The sequence below is a fragment of the Eptesicus fuscus genome, chromosome 1 (assembly GCF_027574615.1).
Source record: "Eptesicus fuscus isolate TK198812 chromosome 1, DD_ASM_mEF_20220401, whole genome shotgun sequence".
NCBI lineage: Eukaryota > Metazoa > Chordata > Mammalia > Chiroptera > Vespertilionidae > Eptesicus > Eptesicus fuscus.
In genome coordinates this window covers 57,388,477-57,404,665 of record NC_072473.1, presented here as the reverse complement: position 1 = coordinate 57,404,665, position 16,189 = coordinate 57,388,477, and the positions used below count along the sequence as shown (strand labels likewise).

The window sequence follows — 16,189 nt, the reverse complement described above, 5'->3', positions numbered from 1 at the left end:
CCCTGACTAATGTAGTTACCAATAATACCAAACACCCTGGACATATAGGAGGTCCATGGGTGGGGCAAGAAAGTATAAATACACAGGGGTCTCCACCCAGCTTCCCTTTTATATGACACAAAATCAAAACAATGCCCCTTTGTGTGTACAATTAAAGAGAGGTTTCTGGCTTGTGTGGATACCAAAGAAAGGGTGTCACTACTATCACTACATGCCCCCGGTAGAGGTGCAAAAAATGTAACTAAGATCTTGTCTACATAAAAAGAAATGGACAGCCAGTTTGAAAGGGAATTCCCATGGATGAGAACAAAGAATATCCTTACATGATATTATTCTACACTATCATTAAAATTTATTCCCAGATTTGGATCACCCCCAATACTTATAATAGTTCCTCGCACCCTTGGGAATAAAAAAAAAAAAAGTCATCTGTTTGGTGCTTGGAGACAAACTTAACACATCTCTTGATACTTTAGAATTACTACAGCATAATATACAATTATCCCAAGCAAACGTACAAACTAATTCTTGGAATGTCTGGCAGCAATTTAAAAAGGACATGTAAGGATTTAACCCTTTTCGTTGTGTGGAGGGCCTCCTGGGAGGGCACCTGAGCATTCTATATTGGTCCCTCTTACCCTTTAGGCCAAGAGAGACCCTCTTCTCACAATTCAATTGCTCACAGCTGTTGCATGAGCTCTCTGTTCATGTCGAGGTTGAAGTCTTGTTATGGCTGGTGCCATGGATCTGTCTCTCACCAGTAGGGCGAACTGAGCCCCCCCTGGAGAAGAAACCCGGGTTCCAAAAGATATGTGATCAGTGCTGGGGCCCCGCCAGCAGGCGAGGGGATCCCAAGACAGGAGCTGGGCATGGAGGCCATGGGGGCATAGGCTACCAAGGAGACAAAATTGAACCTCACGTCACCCTGCTTGGCCCCGGAGGATGGCTGTTTAGCCAGAGACGGGTAAGATTCCTCAAGGAAGGAACAACCTAAGACAGGCACAGTCGCAGAGGGGCCATCAGGAGAGAACCTGGGGGTCAACAGAGGTGGGGCACAGACCCTCACCCCCCCAACATTGCAGGGGCCTGAATCCTAGCCCCTTCTGAGGGAGGTCTCCTGCCCCCATGGCTGCTTCGTGCTTCCCATGCCCAGCTCAGATCAGGACCCAGGTGATCGACAGAGACTTGGCCGACAGCAGCTGCCCTCTCACTCCAACAAGAATTGTTTGAGTTGTCTTGTACCCATGTTGTGGGGAAGTGGGTTTATGATATCTAAATCCAGCCTACCACCAGGAATGCTCAGGACCTACTCAAGAAGGCAAATAATCCCTTCCACCAATATTTACAGGGTAAAACAAGATTATTGTTAGAGTAATAAATTTGACAGTAAAATAGTAGTCAAGTTTTCAGGCAAATTTAAATTGGCCAGTTGAAACAAGTGAATATTCTAGAAAAAATAATTGTACTGGACAAAAAGGTGTTCCTAAAGTGTCAACTAAAATTTTTATTGGTACTTCATCTCACGATAAAATTGTGCACCATGTAATGAACCTAAAACAGTAATATTATAGTACAAAAAATTAAAATTTAAAAGCCATCAAGACTACATTATAAAATTTTCAAAAGCCTCCTAACATTTAAATCAAAAAAGGAGGGGATAGTAGAGGAATATCATGTAAGGAAAAATATCCTGTAAGTAAATTACATCTATAAAATTAATACTTTAGAAAATTAATTGTAAGGCTAAAAGCAAGACACCCATGAAAAACACACAAGGTGATAAAACAAGCCAGAGGAAAATCATTTGGGCAAAAATTGAAAAAGGATCCCCAGTCAAATTTATAGAAAATATTCTTTTATTAACTTTTGGTCGAGAATATGTTTGTATATTTTCAGAAAACAACTCCGAGACCATGTGGATTCTAGCAAGAGAAGAATCGACAGGACTACTCCAGCCATGAAGACAGAAGAGAAGCAGTCCAGAGACAGAAGACGCTGATGTGGCCTTCCCATACTAGCAGTTAGCAGCTGTGCATCACTGCAGATTGCCCAGGACCAAACCAGACAGAGTCGGACCTGCATTACCACCACTTATCCACCATCCAGAACTGAAATGTCAGTGCTGACATGTACACATAAGGAACTGTTTGACATTGAAATTGGGTCTCAAAAGAACTGTTGGCCCAGAAAGAAACTCACTACAGACTGATTCATTTGCCTGTCAGCATAACCATTATTGCTTGTCTTATTTTCGGTTCTTATAAGTGTATTTCTTGTAGCACATGATCTCACTCATCTAGGGGAAATAATGAACAACATAGAGTGATGAACAAGAACAGACCCAGAAACAAGGAGGCATGGATCAGACTGTCGGGCCTCGGGGGGAGGGTAGGGAAGGGTGGGGATAAAGGGAGAGATCAACCAAAGGACTTGTGTGCAGACATATGAGCCCAACCAGCGGTTAAGGACAACAGGGGGGTGGGGGTATGTGTGGGGAGGGGGGTGGGATGGAAATGGGGGGATGAGGACAAATATGTGATACCTTAATCAATAAAGAAATTTAAAAAAAATTAAATAAAATTTCTCTTACAAGTAATGCTTGCAAAAAAAAAAAGAGATGCTTTCACAAGTGCATAGAAATGTACTAGTATGTACTGAATATTTGGGACAATTTAGTTTGTATTAATGAAGACTGAATATGTACTAATGTCCACCACTTAAAGATTGGTTAAATTAATTATGATACATCTTTAGTTAGTAACTATATAGTCATTAAAATTATGAGATAGATCTTTACAAACTGAAAAGGGATCCCTTAAACTTAGGTTGCAAAACAGTATACATAATACTGTTAAGCATTTGTTTAGAGTGCATAGTTGATGTATTATTTTTACATTTTTAAACTATATAACTCTATTACCTATTCAGAATGTTAGTTAGATTAACATCTGCAAAAAATACATGTGAAGAATGGCTGACCTTTGAGCTCGGTAGATATATTTAGAGTTTCCTGTGAGCTGATAAAGCAACAGGAAGACAAAGGCACTGCCAGCTACACCGTGGCAAATTCCTGGCCCCTTCTTTAGTAGGCCCTTCTGTCATGTGAGTTCCCCACACTGGATACATGTGTCCAGGTACTGTGGTTTCTTGGAAACCAGATAAGCTTTGCAAACAGATAGGCAATGCCTGTGAAAATATCCAAGACATTAGAGGTTACTTTCAGGTGTTTTTTTTTAAAATATATATTTTATTGATTTTTTACAGAGAGGAAGGGAGAGGGATAGAGAGCTAGAAACATGGATGAGAGAGAAACATCGACCAGCTGCCTCCTGCACACCCCCCACCGGGGATGTGCCTGCAATCAATGTACATGCCCCTGACTGGAATCGAACATGGGACCCTTCAGTCCGCAGACCGACACTCTATCCACTGAGCCAAACCGGTTTCAGCAGTTAATTTCAGTTTTTAATACTATAGAGCAGAACTTCTCAAACTGTAAAAGGCTCACAAATCCCCAGGGTATTGGTAAAATATCTATTTTCTTCTAGTTCTGAGATGGGACCTGAGATACTGCATTTCTAACAAGTGTATAGTGCTGGAGACCACATTTAAATAGCAAGGCTATAGAATTTCCTATAAGGGAGTCTTATTTTACCTGTGAAATTTATTTTAAGTTGTTTGAATTATATTGTGGTGTTGATCCATGGAGAAAAAAAAATTACATGGATTGATAAAAATTCATAATCCTATAGAATAAAGAGGTAATATGCAAATTGACCATCATGCTGTCACAAGATGGCTGCCTACAACCAGGCCATAAGGGGGAGTTAGTGAGGTATGACTAAACGACTGAACAAGCAGGCTGCATGGGGTGACCAGGCTGGCAGGGGGGTTAGTGAGGGACGATCAAACAACTGAACAGCAGGCTGTGTGGGGCGACCAGGCTGCCAGTGGGGCTGTGAGGGGAGACCAGGCTGGCAGGGGGAGCAGTTGGGGGCAATTAGGCTGACAGGGGGGGAAGTGAGGGGAGACTAGGCCAGCAGGGGGGCGCTGTTGGGGGTGACCATGCTGGCAGGGGGGCATTAAGGGGTGACCAGGCCAGCAGGGGGGGTAATTAGGAGCAACCAGGCAGGCAGGCAGGTGAGCATTTAGGAGCCAGCAGTCCAGGATTTTGCGAGGGATCAGGCCTAAACTGGCAGTCGGACATCCCCTGATGGGTCCCAGATTGGAGAGGGTGCAGGCTGCCCTGAGGGTACCCTGCCTGCATGAATTTTGTGCACTCTAGTTTATAAATATTTAATAATGCATATTCTGGTAAGTATTATGCATATTTGGCTATTTGGAATGGCTAAATATTTATGGTTTGCTCATTCTTCTCCTCCTCCAAGGTTCAGAATTTGTAATGTTAAAGTACTTATAACTATACACCTTTGAAGAGCAAAACTGGTAGTCCTGACAAAAATAATAATGATCCCAAATGACTTAGCCAAGACTTCTACTGCAGCTATGAAATTAGTTATTCTCAACTTGATTCTTCCAAGGAAAGACATTTTCCTTTAAAACTTCTCAACAGAGGCAATCTCAATTATACAGGCAGGAACAGAAATAAGAGAAGTGACAACTATTAATAGAGACATGTCACTTAAGTTTTTGTTGCTCATATTCATAAAGGAGATTAGTTACCCAAGATCACACTCTCTCTCCTGCATGGCCTTCCTTATTCCTATATAAAATAGAAAAGACTGGAAGTATTTTACTTACTCATCAAGATTCTTTTTGCCTTTCATTTTCTTTGACTGGGCTCTTTACAATTCTGCAGAAATAGGATTACTGTGTAGAAAACTGGTAGCAATATATAAAGAAATCCTGTCCCTAGAAACTCAAATTCTGCCTGATAGAGGTTGGATTGACTTTCCGCAGCCTTTGTGGAAGTAGCAAGTTTTGCATCTACTAAGCAAATTCATGTCAGCATTCCAAATGGCCTATAAATATATCTGCTTTTTGGATTTTCCTTTGAATCAGTTGTAACACCTTTCTGGTTGCCTTATAAATTAATGAGCAAATAAAATCATTCACATGTTTATTTTATATTTGTCTGAGACTCATGACTTTATTCTCTTTTAAAATCTATCCTTTAACACTCCCTATGATTAACACTTACATAACAGGCTCTGGGGCGCCATGGCACCAGTGCACCAGCTCGTTCTCTCTCTCAATGGCCTTGCCAAGCTCAGGTGGCCAGTTGCAGTTCTGTTCCCGCTCCATGAGGAAGTCCACACTCTGCCATACCAGCTCCTGATCTGAGGGCTTGATGTGTTCATAGTAAGAAAGAAGCATCTGGAGAATCGATGATAGGTTACGAGCTGTTCCTATATTGACAAACAAAGCATAATTAATACACAGTTTAATTTAGTGTAAAGACAATCATCCTACATAATAAAAAGGCAATATGCAAATTGCATCACTCCGCTATGCCCACGATTGGGCCGGCTGGAGGCGCAGGGGTAGGGACTCAGGGTGGCCGATTGGCTGGCAGTAGGAGCGGGGGGCGGGGACTTGCGAGTCCCCATTCCCTGCTCCTCCCACAGGCCTAAATGGCTGGCGCTGCGGGAGGACCCATGGGGCCCGCGGAAGACGCCGGTGGCCGATTGCGTGGCTGCCGGAACCAGTTTTCCGCCAGCACCAGTTTTCCTCTGGCCACTGCCCCCCATCAGAGTGCCTCCCGAGTCCCGCCCTCAGCCTTCAGGAGGCGCTTCGATCAGGGGTGGCCAGACGAAAACTGGTGCTGGCGGAAAACTGGTGCTGGCAGCCAGGTGAAGGAAAGTCTATTGCACGAAACTTCGTGCAACGGGCTTCTAGTCTATATATATAAAAGCCTAAGCAACTGCCTGACCAGCTGATGGCCAGTATGATGTGCACTGACCATCAGATGGCAGATGCTCAATACAGGAGCAGAAACCACAGGCATGGAAACATGGAATAGACTGATGAATCTCAGAGGGAAGTGGGGAGTGGGGAGGGCGGAAAGATATTAACCAAAGATCTTATATGCATACTAGAGGCCTGGTGCCATGCACTGGTGGGGTCCCTCAGCTTGGCCTGGGGGGATTGGGCCTAAATCTGCTCTTCGACATCGCAAGAGGGGTTCCGGATTGCGAGAGGGTGCAGGCCAGGCTGAGGGACCCCACCAGTGCACAAATCTGTGTACCAGGCCTCTAGTAGTATAAATAAAAAGAATGACAAATTACTTCCAAGCACACATAGTGATATAATAGTTGAGTTGCCAAAAAACTAGGCTTCTGGGAAACATGGGTTAGAGCAGGGGTCAGCAAACTACAACTTGCAGGCCAAATCTGGCTCACTGCCTGTTTTTGTAAATAAAGTTCTTTTTAAACTTTTTAAAAATTAATATTCACCCAAGGATATTTTTTTCCATTTCATTTTAGAGAGAGTAGAATGGAAGGGTAGAGACAGAGAGAGAAACATTGATGTGAGAGATACACATCGATTGGCTGCCTTCCACACATGCCCCGACTGGGGCCAGGATTGAGCCTGCGACAAAGGTATGGCCCATGAACGGAATTGAACCCATGATCCTTCTTCAGTCTGAGGGCCAGTACTCTAACCACTGAGCAAAACTGAATAGAGCTGTAAATAAAGTTTTATTGAAACACACCATGCTCATTCATTGATCTATTGTCTATGGCTGCTTTTGTGCTACAATGGCAGAGTTGTATTTGTGAAAGAGACCATAGAGCCCCAAAAGCCTAAAATACATATTATTTATTCTTTAAAAAAACAGTTCAGCCCTAGCTGGTTTGGCTCAGTGGATAGAGTGTTTCCTGAGGACTGAGGGGTTCTGGGTCCGATTCTGGTCCAGGACACTTTCCTTGGTTGTAGGCTTGATCCCCGGCCCTGCAACCAATCGACGTGTCTCTCTCACATCCCTATTTCTCTCCCTGTCTCTCCCCCTTCCTTCCACTCTCTCTAAAAAAATCAATGGAAAAATATCTTTAGATGAGTATTAACAAAATAATAAATAAATAAATAAATAAATAAATAAATAGTTCAGTAATCAACCCATTTTAGAGAAAATATTTTAAAATTGTAATTAACATATTAATAGTTTTTATGAAAATGCTCTTAAAGTGCTTGAAAATAATTTGTTCTTGGTATCCTAAATATTCCTTCCTTCCTTCATTTATTATTCATTCAACACATAAGAATTAAGCATCTACTATGTGCCAGATACTGTTTATGGGGCTGAATGAATCAGTGAACAAAACAGACTAATTCCCTTCTTTATTTATCAAAGTAGGGAGTTGATAGATGAATACCCCAGCTTTGGCTGGGACAATTCTGATGCATGTTCTATAAAATCTCTAAGAATCCCCAGTGGCACTGAGTCTCAGTTATCCACAATTGCTCATTACTACATACTCTCTTAACTTATTTGTCTACCCTGTCTCACTGCCTCATTCTTCTACCAACACTTTCTCTGATCACCTCCCAATTAAACCATTTACATCTTGTCTCAAGGTCTGATTCTAAGGAAAGTTGCACAGGAATTTAAAGATTCTTTTAGAAAACCCTCAGAGAACTGCTGATCTATAGCTCATAGTTTATCAGCCATTTATTCATTAATTTGGGTACCTTCATTTTGTACAGGCTTTTGGTAAAGGTCACAAAGATAAACAAAAGAAAGCCCTTATCCTGAAGGTGCACAGAGCCCATTAAGGCAGTTGAACAGGTAAGCCACTAATTGTACAGTCCATGTGATAAGGGCTCCAATAGAAATGTGGCAGGATAACATGATACGAGCCAATTTTGCTTCACCGCAAAACCTGAACTGGTGAACATTTCTTTAGAGAGGGTTCAATAAATCCATTTTCCCAAAGCACAAAGTTTCTCAACAGATCTAATGATGTTTGAACAGAGTCTTGAAGTCTGGGTATAAGTATTACAGATAGATGAAGGGGTTAGAGGAAGTCAGACATTCTAGGCAAAAGAAGCAGGCACAAAGGTTAAGATATGAGAAGATTTTGCTTATAGTAGACTATGCTGGACAGAACTAGCAAGGGGAAGAGATAAAGTCTGAGTTTGGAGAAGGAGACAGGTGATCTACAAAAGGCCTTCCAAGTTATGCTCAGAGGTAAGGAGAGTAACTAATTTTCAGTTACATGCTCCATAGCTCAAAAGTCACCATTGTTATTCAGCAGTCTTTTAGTAATCCACTAATATTAAAACTTGAGAATGTTAATGGCTGAATCCTATTTCCCTGTGTAGAGGCACTATTTGCAATAGGTGTGTAAACTGTTCACAAACTCAGCAAAATTAGGCCAATGAACTCACAATTTAGAATAAGGAAAGCAATTGTTAAAATAGCTACATTTACATCGGGTAGAGTGTGGAAACAAATATTCAATTTTAATTTGTAAAATTGATCACTATTTGTTTTTAATGGCATTTTAATATATTTCTACTTAAATGAATAATGAAGAGCTACTTCAAAAACAGATTTTCCAGTCTTTAGTCAATGCTGATATTAGACACTCCATCTTTTGCCAGCACCTTCACTCACCCAAGTATTCAGATCCATAGTAAGAATACATCAGAGGAAATGGTTTCCTCTTTTTCATGGCATATTGCTTTCCAGAGTCGAGAATTGCTTGGCAAATTGATTTGATCTCTGCTGGGGTCAGCACCTGTGTAAGGAAATCAAGAAGCAGAAGTCAAATCAGTATCTTTTTTCCTTAGACACTGGATTTTTTTGCTTAAAAAATCAATGAGCATATCCCCCAAATATCTTTTTCTAGGTGTATATAAGCTTTGCCAATCATAACTTTTTTTTAAACCATTGATTCTATCCTTGTCATTTATCTACCCTCTTGAGAAAATTTGCTCAGAAAAGAACAAAGACTGGTCCTAACTGATTGAGCTTTTACTCCTGGTGCACGGTGCGGGTCTGGCTCAGACAATGGGCCTTCAATTTGTGTCATTTAGACAGTGCTCATAAAGCCACAATTCTATAATAAGCTGCTGCCTGACAGACTCACTTGTGGCCTTTGGCATTCCTAAATGAAACCAAAGTCCAATAAGTACCAAAGCAAAATAACTTTTTAAAATATATTTCTTTATTGATTTCAAAGAGGAAGGGAGAAAGAGAGAGAGATAGAAACATCAATGATGAGAGAGAATCATTGATCGCTGCCTCCTCCACACTCCCTACTGGGGATAGAGCCTGCAACCCAGGCATGTGCCCTTGGCCGGAATCGAACCTGGGACCTTTCAGTCCGCAGGCTGACACTCTATCCACTGAGCCAAGCTCCTAGGATGCAAAATAACTTTTAATATCAAAATGATTCTTTATCGATTATAGTTAAAATGCAATGATTTGCAGTTGTCATTATTTTATTTAATCTAACCACAGTCATTTTTAGGACTATAGAGATTAAAATGTTCTTAAGCCTACAAAGCACCAGTGAGTTTATTAGGATTACTAGAGGTCCAATGCACGAAATTCATGCAAGGGTAGGCCTTCCTTCCTGACTACTGGCTTCACAGCTTTACGGCCTTGCCCCCCGCCCACATCCACCTTGGCCTGGTGCTGCCTGCATCTGCCACCACACACCCCTGGTTCCACAGTTCCGTGGAGCCCCCCAATTTGCCCTGGAGAGGGTGATCTGGGTCTCCCTCTTTGGGGTGATCAAGGAGCCCCCGATTGATCTCCCTGCTGGCTGGTGGCCTGGGCCTTCCTCTGTGGGGCGATCATGGGGCAATGGCAGGGACCCCCAACCAATCGCATCGTACCTGCCTTGGCTGGCCTGGCGCCAGTGCGTGTCATAGCGTGGTCGTCCAGACCATCATTCTGTAGTTTGGCCATTTGGTCGATTTGCATATTATGCTTTTATTATTATAGATACTCAGGTTTGCAATGTTTTCTGCCTCCCACTCTTCCTCTGGGCAGATCAGATGCTCCCTTTGGCACAATCCTGTATCACCACAACTCTTTGGTGTAGCACTTACCACCTGGTGTATTATGTCTCTCTCTACTAAACAATCAGTTATTTGAGGGCAAAGACTATGGCATCTCATTGTTTTGGTTTCCTAACACAGAAACTGAGAAGGGTCTTTGGTAACTGATGAGTAACTGCCATGTTTACTGGCATGATAGACAGAGCCCTCCCTCCCCTCTTTTCTTTATTCCCTCTCTAACCTCACCAGTCCATCCTTTCTTCCCTTCCTTCCACAATTATTTCTTAAACCCTTACTATAAGACAGAAAAACCTACTCTAAATGCTAGAGATACAACAATGAACAAAATAGACAAGACCTCTGCTTTCCTAAAGTCAATCTCCCCAAAAGGCAGACCTGCACAAGAAAAGTACCAGTCAGAGTTAAAACACACACACACACACACACACACACACACACACACACACACACTCATACACACACACACCAACATTACCTAAATTTTTTGAAGTTTGGCCTTGGCCTGTTTGATTGAATCTGGGATCAAGGAAAAAAGAGTGCATTGGATTTTTTTCCACCTTTAATTTTTTTTTAAATAAGTCTTTATTGTTCAGATTATTACAGTTGTTCCTCTTTTTTCTCCTCATAGTTCCCCTCCACCTGGTTCCCACCCCACCCCATGCCCTTACCCCCCCCCATTGCCCTTGTTGATAAGTGTTCGATTTTAGCCCAGTCTCTCCCTGCACCCCCCACACCTCTTTCCCCCAAGAATTGTCAGTTCACTCCCTTTCTATGACACTGATTCTATTATATTCACCAGTTTATTCTGATCATCATATTTTTATTTTATTTTAATAAATCTTTATTGTTCAGATTATTACAATTGTTTCTCCATCCCCCCCCCATATCTCCCCATTACATGGTTCCCTCTCCCCCGTTGTCCTTATTCATAGGTGTATGATTTTTTGTCCAGTCTCTTCCCATACCCCCCCACAGACACCCCTTTCCCCTTGAGAATTATCAATCCACTCCCATTCTATGCCTCTGATTCTATTATGTTCACCAGTTTATTCTGTTCCTCAGATTTTTAACTCACTTGATTTTTCGAATCACTTGTTGATAGATATATATTTGTTGTCCATAATTTTTATCTTTACTTTTTTCTTCTTTTTCCTCTTTTTAAAGAATACCTTTCAGCATTTCATATAATACTGGTTTGGTGGTGATGAACTCCTTTAGCTTTTTCTTATCTGTGAAGCTCTTTATCTGCCCTTCAATTCTGAATAATAACTTTGCTGGGTAGAGTAGTCTTGGTTATAGGTTCTTGCTATTCATCACTTTGAATATTTCTTGCCATTCCCATCTGGCCTACATAGTTTCTGTTGAGAAATCAGCTGACAGTCGTATGGGTGCTCCCTTGTAGGTAACTAACTGTTTTTCTCTTGCTGCTTGTAAGAGTCTCTCTTTGTCTTTTGCCCTTGGCATTTTAATTATGATGTGTCTTGGTGTGGTCCTCTTTGGATTCCTCTTGTTTGGGGTTCTGTGTGCTTCCTGAACTTGTAAGTCTATTTCTTTCACCAGGTGGGGGAAGTTTTCTGTCATTATTTCTTCAAATAGGTTTTCAGTATCTTGCTCTCTCTCTTCTGGCACCCCAAAAATTCGGATATTGGTACGCTTAAAGCCATCCCGGAGTCTCCTTATGCTATCCTCACACTTTTGGATTCTTCTTTCTTTCTGCCTCCCTGGTTGGGTGTTTTTTTCTTCCTCATATTCCAGATCTTTGGTTTGACTCTTTGGGTGCGGTGGTCTACTCTGTATATTCTTTATTTCAGACAGTGTATGCATAATTTCTGACTGGTCCTTTTCCATTTTTTTGGTATTCTCATTTAGGTCCTTGAAAGTCTCTTCAAGTTTCTCAGCGGTTTTTAGAAGATTCTTGAGTTAACCTTATAAATATGGTTCTCAACACTGTATCGTCCACTTCTTTGCTTTCATCTATCTCTCCTACTTGTGACATACTTCTATGTCTCCACATTTTGGCTGCCTCCCTGTGTTGATGGAGTGGCTTTATGTGGTCGGTGACCTATAGGGGCTGGTAGCTCAGCTTCCCCAATCACCCTAGGTGGTCGCTCTTGGTACTCCCCTTTGTGGGCTGTGTGGAAAGTCTTGGTGTAGTTAAAAGCCCTGATTGCTGTTGGTACACTGGGAGGAATTGACCTCCGGTCCTATTGGTTGTGAGGGCCTGCTGTGTCTATAACGGAAGAATTGCTGTGCTGGAGACACAGTAGGGCTTTGGTGCTCACTGAGTCTGCCTCTTGAATGTATCCCTTATGAGAGTGGTTGAAATCTGGTGTCGTCCACACCAACAGAAAAGTCACTCTCACTCTCTGACCGATGGCCGAGAGTCCCGTAGGCATCTGGGTCCCCCGCGTGTCCCCAGAAACTGGAGTTATGAGTGGTTGGGATTTTTGGTATCACTGGCGGGAATTGATCTCCAAGCCAGTTGGCTGTGAGGATCAGCAGTGTCTCTGCTGGGAGAGCTTCTGTGCTCGGCTTGGATGGGGCGGAGTCTCAGGGTGGCGCAGCCAAGCTTTGGTTTCCCGTCTGCTCCGCCCTAAGAGGGGCGGTTTCTCCGTGCCCGAATTAATGGCTGTGCGCCTCTGAGAGAAGGCAGCTTTCGAGCCTCTCCCGCTGCCTAACAGACCAGTTTCTCCCCAGCTGGGGCTGGATTTCAGTGCAGACCTGAGGTTTTGTTTTTCTCCCGAATGAGAAATCCAGTCACTGGGAGGGCTGTGCTCAGCATGGATGGGGCAGAGTCTCAGAATGGCCCAGACAAAGTTGGTTTCCATCCACACTGCCCTAAGAGGGCCGGTTTCTCCATTCCCTAATCAATGGCTGCGCGCCTCTGAGAGAAGGCAGCTTTTGAGCTCGCCTGCTGCCAAACAGACCAGCAGCTGGATTTCAGTGCAGTCAGGAGGTTTTGTTTTTCTCCCAAACGAGAAAGCTAGCCACGCAGTGTCTGCTGCCCTCCCTCTCCGCGCTGTGAGCAAGCCTGCCATGTATTCAGCCACCCGCCCTTTCCGTGCTCACAGATCTCCGCACCTCCACAGCTCCTGAGTCTCAGCGTCCCCCTCTCTTTTTTTCTCTAGTTGTAGGTTTTCCAATCTTCCAACTTTCCGATGGTTCTGGATGGTGTGCGTTCTGTTTTCCAGTTGTAGTTTCAAAATTTTTGTGGTAGGGAACAATTAGGTGTTTATCTTATGCTGCCATCTTGGTTTCTCTTGATGATCATATTTTTTTCACTCGATTTTTAGATTCACTTGTTGATACATATGTATTTGTTGTCACTTTGTTCTTCATAATTTTTATCTTTACCTTTTCTTCTTCCTCTTCTTAAAGAATACCTTTCAGCATTTCATATAATACTGGTTTGGCAGTGATTAACTCCTTTAGCTTTTTCTTGTCTGTGAAGCTCTTTATCTGACCTTTAATTCTAAATGACAGCTTTACTGGGTAGAGTAATCTTGGTTGTAGGTTCTTGCTATTCATCACTTTGAATATCTCTTGCCACTCCCTTCTGGTCTGCATAGTTTCTGTTGAGAATCAGCTGACAGTCGTATGGGTGCTCCTTTGTAGGTAATTAACTGTTTTTCTCTTGCTGCTTTTATTTTTATTTTATTTTTTATTTATTTTATATTTTTTTAAAATATATTTTATTGATTTTTTACAGAGAGGAAGAGAGAGGGATAGAGAGTTAGAAACATCGATGAGAGAGAAACATCGATCAGCTGCCTCCTGCACACCCCACACTGGGGATGTGCCCGCAACCAAGGTACATGCCCTTGACTGGAATCGAACCTGGGACCCCTTCAGTCTGCAGGCCAACGCTCTATCCACTGAGCCAAACCGGTTTCGGCTATTATATTTTTTAATAATAAATCTTTATTGTTCAGATTATTGCAGGTGTTTCTCTTTTTTCCCCCCATAGCTCCCCTCCACCTGATTCCCCACTCCACCCCATGCCCTTACCCCCCGCCACTGTCTTCATCCATAGGTGTAAGATTTTTGTCCAAACTCTTCCTGCCCCTCTCAGACCCCCTTCCCCCTGAGAATTGTCTGTCCTCTCCCTTTCTATGTCCCTGATTCTATTATATTCACCAGTCCTTTCTGTTCTTCAGATTTTTTATTCACTTGATTTTTAGATTCACTTGTTGGTAGGTAGGTATTTGATGTCTTTTTGTTGTTCATAATTTTTACCTTTACCTTTCTCTTCTTCTTCCTCTTCTTAAAGAATACCCTCAGCATTTCATGTAATCCTGGTTTGGTGGTGATGAACTCCTTTAGCTTTTTCTTGTCTGTGAAGCACTTCATCTGACCTTCAATTCTGAATGATAGCTTTGCTGGGTAGAGTAATCTTGGTTGTAGGTTCTTGCTGTTCATTACTTTGAATATTTCTAGCCACTCCCTTCTGGCCTGCATAGTTGCTGTTGAGAAATCAGCTGACAGTCGTATGGGTACTCCTTTGTAGGTAACTAACTGTTTTTCTCTTGCTGCTTTCAAGATTCTCTCTTTGTCTTTTGCCCTTGGCATTTTAATTATGATGTGTCTTGGTGTTGTCTTCTTTGGATTTCTCTTGTTTGGGGTTCTGTGTGTTTCCTGAACTTGTAAGTCTATTTCTTTCAGGTGGGAGAAATTTTCTGTCATTATTTCTTCAAATAGGTTTTCAGCATCTTGCTCTCTCTCTTCTTCTGGCACCCCAAAAATTCGGATGTTGGTATGCTTAAAGCCATCCCACAGGCTCCTTATGCTATCCTCACACTTTTGGATTCTTCTTTCTTTCTGCCTCTCTGGTTGGGTGTTTTTTTCTTCCTCATATTCCAGATCTTTGGTTTGACTCTTGGGGCACGGTGATCTACAGTTGAGTTTCTGTATATTCTTTATTTCAGACAGTGTATGCTTAATTTCTGACTGGTCCTTTTCCATTTTTTTGGCATTCTTATTAAGATCCTTGAAGGTCTCACTATGTTCCTCGGAGGTCTCTTCAAGTTTCTCAGTGGTTTTGAGAAGATTCTTGAGTACCTTATAAATATGGTTCTGAATACTGTGTCATCCAGTAGTTTACTTTCCTCCATCTCTCCTATTCGTGACATGATTTGGTGTCTCCGCATTTTAGCTGCCTCCCTGTGTTGATGGAGTGGCTTTGTGTGGTCAGTGACCTATAGGGGCAGGTAGCTCAGCTTCCCCAATCACCCTAGATGGTCGCTCTTGGTACATCCCTTTGTGGGCTGTGTGGAAAGTCGTGGTGTAGTTAAGCCTTGATTGCTGTTGGTACACTGGGAGGAATTGACCTCCAGGCCAATTGGCTGTGAGGACCCGCTGTGTCTATAATGGAAGCACTGTTGCACTGGAGACACGCTTATGGTACAGGCCTTGTTTCAGTGAGGCTTTGGTGCTCACTGAATCCACCTCCCGAATGTGACACTTATGGATGTAAGGAGTTGAAATCTGGTTTCTCACACTGACCACTAGGTATGCTGGCTTCTGGATCTCCAATGGGGTGCAGTTCAGCTACTTTCTGAGGCCACCCTGCAAGAGCTACAGCTAGAACTGCCGTCCTCTCCTCCCTGCTTGGAGCTTGGAGGCTTTGGAGCTGTCTGCACTGGGTTGCAAGTTTACTAGCTTAAACTGCAATAGAGAAGGCCATTCATATGAAAAAGCTGATGCTAGGAGCTTGGGTGTGTTTGTAGATCATGTGGGGTGGAGTCTCAGGGCGTCACTAGGCTAGGGCGTGACAAGCAGCGATGACTGGCAGTGAGCTGCCTCCAATCGCATCCCCGCATCTTGTGCCCCAGTGCAGCCAACAATTGTACCTCCATGCAGCTCTGCTAGCAAGCCACCCTCACTCTCCAACCCAATGGAAGACAGCCCAGTCTCTCCCCAGAAACTGGATTTCAGAGAGATTGGGAGCTTGTCTCCCTTTGGATTGAAGAAAGCAACACCTGCCACCAGCTGGGTTCCCCTGCCAGCCCGTGTTGCGCGCTCTCCCCTGTACCTCAGTTTTTCAGCGTTTGTGCCCTGCTTGCTCCCCTCTCTTTCGGTCTAGTTGTAGAGTTTCCGCTCAGCCAGCTTTCCAGTGGTTCTGGGTGATAGACATTCTGTCTTTTAGTTGTAGTTTTGGAAATTGTTGTGGACGGCAGCAGCCCAGATGTTTACC

General features: G+C 42.9%; 1 protein-coding gene across 1 annotated transcript in view; it reads right to left on the bottom strand.

Annotated features, from left to right (window-relative positions):
* Positions 1 to 16,189, bottom strand: part of LANCL3 (LanC like family member 3) — a 48,289-nt gene that overhangs the window by 23,139 nt on the left and 8,961 nt on the right. The window contains 3 exon segments of the mRNA XM_054718991.1: positions 2,980 to 3,186; positions 5,171 to 5,369; positions 8,582 to 8,705. Coding sequence (XP_054574966.1) covers positions 2,980 to 3,186; positions 5,171 to 5,369; positions 8,582 to 8,705 — 530 coding nt within the window.